Source organism: Octodon degus, unplaced genomic scaffold (genome assembly GCF_000260255.1).
Source record: "Octodon degus isolate 3935 unplaced genomic scaffold, OctDeg1.0 scaffold00117, whole genome shotgun sequence".
NCBI classification, from domain to species: Eukaryota; Metazoa; Chordata; class Mammalia; order Rodentia; family Octodontidae; genus Octodon; species Octodon degus.
Window position 1 is genome coordinate 783,531 of NW_004524693.1, and position 4,323 is coordinate 787,853.

Sequence of the window (4,323 nt, forward strand, 5' to 3'; positions counted from 1 at the left end):
AAAATAAAATATCCCCAAATAAGTCATGGTAACATGTTTCTGTAAATCCTTTCTTTAAATTATAACAAGTATAAAAATGTAAGTGAAAAAATATATATGTGACTACTACTTTTTTACCTAGTTTGTTTATGCTATTTTAATTTGTTTACAAGTGTAGTGCCAGTTTTCTTATATAATTTATGTTGCTTTTATAATATTTTGCTTGCATTCAGATAAGTAAAATTTTTATAAGAATTCATAACTATGGAACAAAAAAATGAAAAGAAACTGTAAGTCTGTGGGTGGCTATGGAGATGAGCGTGTGTCTTTGCTGTTCAACTAGCATCCAGCTTGCACTGCATGGCACTTGTTAATCAGTAGTGGATTGAGACACTCCAGAATTCCGATTGCTTCAATTTCATGGGAAGAAAAATGGTAAAAGCAGTTAGTGCAGTGTGTTAACAATTAGTGCCGTGCTTTAACTTTGCTTGCCTTCCCATTTGAACCCAAAAGTATTCCCATGACTGAGTTTCATCTTCATGATTTTACAACTGAAGCAACAGATTATTTTTCCAAAGAGCCCAATCAACAAATTGCAGACAAATAACTGCATCCTACAACTTACCTATTTAATAGTCATTTCACAATTTAAATAAGATGCTGCTAAGATTACATTTTATTACTTTACAGTCCAAAGAACTTCTGTTTAATTATCTAATTTGAATTCATAGTAATCTCATTTGAAAAAGTGAAGAATCAGGGGCCCAGGAGATGGCTCAGTAGAATAAGTGCTTGCCTGGCAAGTGCAAGGGCCTGAGTTCAATCCTGGTTCAGCCAAAAAAAAAAAAAAAAAGAAAGAAAGAAAGAAAAAAGAAAAGTGAAGAATCAGTTGCAGAAAAATTGAATATTGTTCTAAAGACAGAGCCTAAGATGGGCTGGGGAGATAGCTCAGTAGAATAAGTGCCTCCTGGCAAGCACAGGGTCTGAGTTCAATCCCCGGTACCGAGAAGAAGAAAAAAAAGACATAGCCTAAGATATCTGAGTCCCATGTTCAGATTTGTTTCATACGACACATAATCTTCCATATCACGCCATTGTATGTGAAAGGACATTTGAAACAATGTGCATTCAGATAGAAGATAGTAATGTGTCATGATGTATTGTTCTATAACCCCTTTTAATATAAATATGTTGATTGGCCTTGGATTATCTACTGTTAAGTATCAAAGCAGCAGTAGATACAAAGTAAATGTTGGTAAGTTTATAAATCTTTAAGTACAATATACTGTGCTTCAGTACTTTAGAGACTTTTATCTGTTTTCTTTCCCCAAAAAATATTTTATACACTTTGGCAGTTATCATTTCATTTTTGTCATACTGTGAGAGAAAAGTATTTAAGGGCATAGTCAGGTTAATTAGCAAATATTTATTGACTACATTGGTTCACACTGGCCTGGAACTCACTCTGTAGCCCAGGCTGGCCTCAGACTTGGGGCTGTCCTCTTGCTTCAGCGTCTCTGGTGCTGGGATTACAGGCATGTACCTCCACACTCAGCCTATGGATTGACTTTTCTAAAGTGGTGTATTATCAACTTGAAATGCAGTTGCCTTTCTCTTTTTAACTAATCATATGTGAAAAATGGTTACTCCAAATTGGAATGGATATGTATACTTACCTTGGTTGTTTTGAAAGAAGAATTTTATTTTCTGCTTTTAGGAATATGACAGAACTGATGCCTTTTCACATGGTCCTTTTGGATTGAAACCTAGATCAGGTAAATACATTTTTTAAAAAAAAATTATTTATTTATTTATTTATTTGTGTGTGTGTGTGTGTGTGTGGTGTGTGTGTGGCCAGCTCAGCCCACCAGGGGGCGAGTCTGGCTGGCATGTGGTGCTGGGGGATTGAACCGTGGTCCCTGTGCTTTGCTAAGCTTGTTCTAAGTAGGTGCTTTAGACCACTGAGCCATCTCACCAGCCCAAATACATATTTTTGAATAAATTTATTTTTTGTTTAAAACCGAAGTTTCCCAGCTTTTTTTTTTTTTTTTTTTTTTTTTCCTCCGGTGGAACTGGGGATTGAACTAAGGCCCTTGAACTTGCCAGGCAAGTGCTTATTCTGCTGAGCCATCTCCCCGGCCTCTTGAAGTTTCCCAGCCTAAATGCCATTGATTTCACAGTTTTAAGTACACATGCATCAATTCTGTACCTTCTCCTAAAAGTAACTCCCTATCAGCCTTATTTGTCTCTCCAAGTCCCACTTCCATTTCTTTCTTCCTCTTTACCTTGAAGGTCCTAAAACCTCCACTTTTTGTCTTAGATATACTGATGCCTCACTTCTCTTCTGGGGTTGCTGTTAGAGTGACCACTCTGCCAGGAGACCAAGCACTGTTTGAAATTATGGAGCTCCATTATTTGTGGTTTTAAAGTATCTCTTCACATTTGGCAAGCCCAAAAGAAAATGTATCTGTGTTCCTTGGCACGATACTGAATTATAGTTTTCATTCCTAAATAACTATATTGACCTTGAAGAATAATTTTCTTTAAAATGAACGATTGACAGGTTCAGTAGTCACTTTGTACCTGGATCATGAGGTTTTCTTATACCATATGCTTAAATAAGAACATGTCTAGGTGGTAGAAACGTTACTCTTGTGTTTCTTGTTGCTTTCAATTATGTAGAATTGAAGTATATACTAGAAAAAATACCTAAACTGTATTATTAAGTGTTAGTGCTTTATGTAATTTTGCACTTATTCTATCATTCTTTTTTTTTTTATCAATGGCTTTTCCTTTTATTAACTTTGTAACAAGTCATGAAATTTCTGTTTTTATAAAGCTTTTAGCCGCTCGTCTCGCCAGGAATATGGAGCAACAGATCCAGGATTTACGATGAGAAGAAAGATGGAACATTTACGGGAAGAGCGAGAGCAAATACGACAACTTCGGAATGTAAGTCAGATTGACCTTTCAGATTTGCTTTCTAGAAATTGTTTTAGCTTGGAAAAATGATATAACTATTTAAACCTTAGTAATATAAATATATGACATATGTTAAGGTAGAATATCTGTGAGTAATACTCATTTCTTTATAGAATCTTGAATCCAGGTTAAAAGTAATTTTGCCTGATGACATTGGAGCTGCACTGATGGACGGTGTTGTTCTTTGCCATTTAGCCAATCACATAAGGCCACGCTCTGTAGCTAGTATTCACGTACCATCGCCAGCAGTGGTAAGTTATTTCTATGGTTTGTACATTCTTCAAAGGAAGATAAAGTTTCTTAAAAGGTTAATATACTTCAAGATAGAGGCCAGGGAGGTGGCTCAGTGGAGTAAGCGCTTCTCTGGCAAGCGCAAGAGTCTGAGTTCAATCCCTGGTTCCGCAAAAAAAAAAAAAAAAAAAAAAAAACTTCAAGAAATTCATTTTTAATTTTTAATTAATTTCTGTATAAAAATGCTTGAAAATGCATGTTTTCCCTCTTTACAGCCCAAGCTGAGCATGGCAAAATGTCGAAGAAATGTAGAAAATTTTCTTGATGCTTGTAAAAAGCTGGGTGTCTCACAGGTAATTATTTACCTAACAAAATGGTCCTTTAAATGTTAATTTGTTATATGAACACTCCAGTCCTCATAATAGCAATGAATAATGTTTTCTGAATGTGAAAACTTAACACTTTCTCTTGCTAACTCTCCAAGTAAGCTCCAGTAGATAATTGCAGCAGCTATCTAATAAATATTTAAAGCTACCTTAAATTCACTTCTAAAACAACTACCTGTATGGAAAAGTTTACTAATCATGTACACTGTTGACCAAACATAAGTTAGTAGCCATTATTATAGCTCGTCTATGCCATTGCTACTCTCATTTTTACTATTGGAAGGAAGGTTACATTCCTTTATAAATTCATGGAGAGACTCTTGAGTGGAAGATGAGACTGCATCAGACTAATAGCATTTTAGAGTATTTCTTTTAAAATGTATTTATTACAGGGTCTACAGGGTCTCACTACACAGATTGGACTCATAGTGATTATTTTGTTTGCAGCCTCCCAGGCACTGGGATTACAGGCATGCTCCACCAAGCCCAGTCTCATTCTCCCTCTCAGCATGCCCTGGGGGGCGTGTCCAGCACAGCAAGCCAGGGATCGAACACTGGTCCCTGAGTCTGCCTAAGCAGGCACTTTAATCTGCTGAGCAATCTGGCTGGCCCTCAGACTAACAACATTTTATTTTATTTATTTTATTTTTTCCATAATTTTATTGAGAAACAAATAGCAATGAGACAGTTTCAAATCAAATTGGTAGGACAGTTTCAATAACACATTGCATACTCTCTTCCTAGA

The 4,323-nt window shown here is 36.0% G+C and overlaps 1 protein-coding gene across 2 annotated transcripts in view; it reads left to right on the plus strand.

The window, feature by feature from the left end:
* The window catches only part of Lrch2 (leucine rich repeats and calponin homology domain containing 2), a 142,201-nt gene that overhangs the window by 122,253 nt on the left and 15,625 nt on the right, over positions 1 to 4,323 (plus strand). For both annotated transcript variants that reach the window (XM_023699879.1, XM_023699880.1), the window contains 4 exons: positions 1,697 to 1,754; positions 2,819 to 2,931; positions 3,075 to 3,212; positions 3,468 to 3,545. In XM_023699879.1, the coding sequence (XP_023555647.1) occupies positions 1,697 to 1,754; positions 2,819 to 2,931; positions 3,075 to 3,212; positions 3,468 to 3,545 (387 nt within the window). The remainder of the gene's footprint in view (positions 1 to 1,696; positions 1,755 to 2,818; positions 2,932 to 3,074; positions 3,213 to 3,467; positions 3,546 to 4,323) is intronic.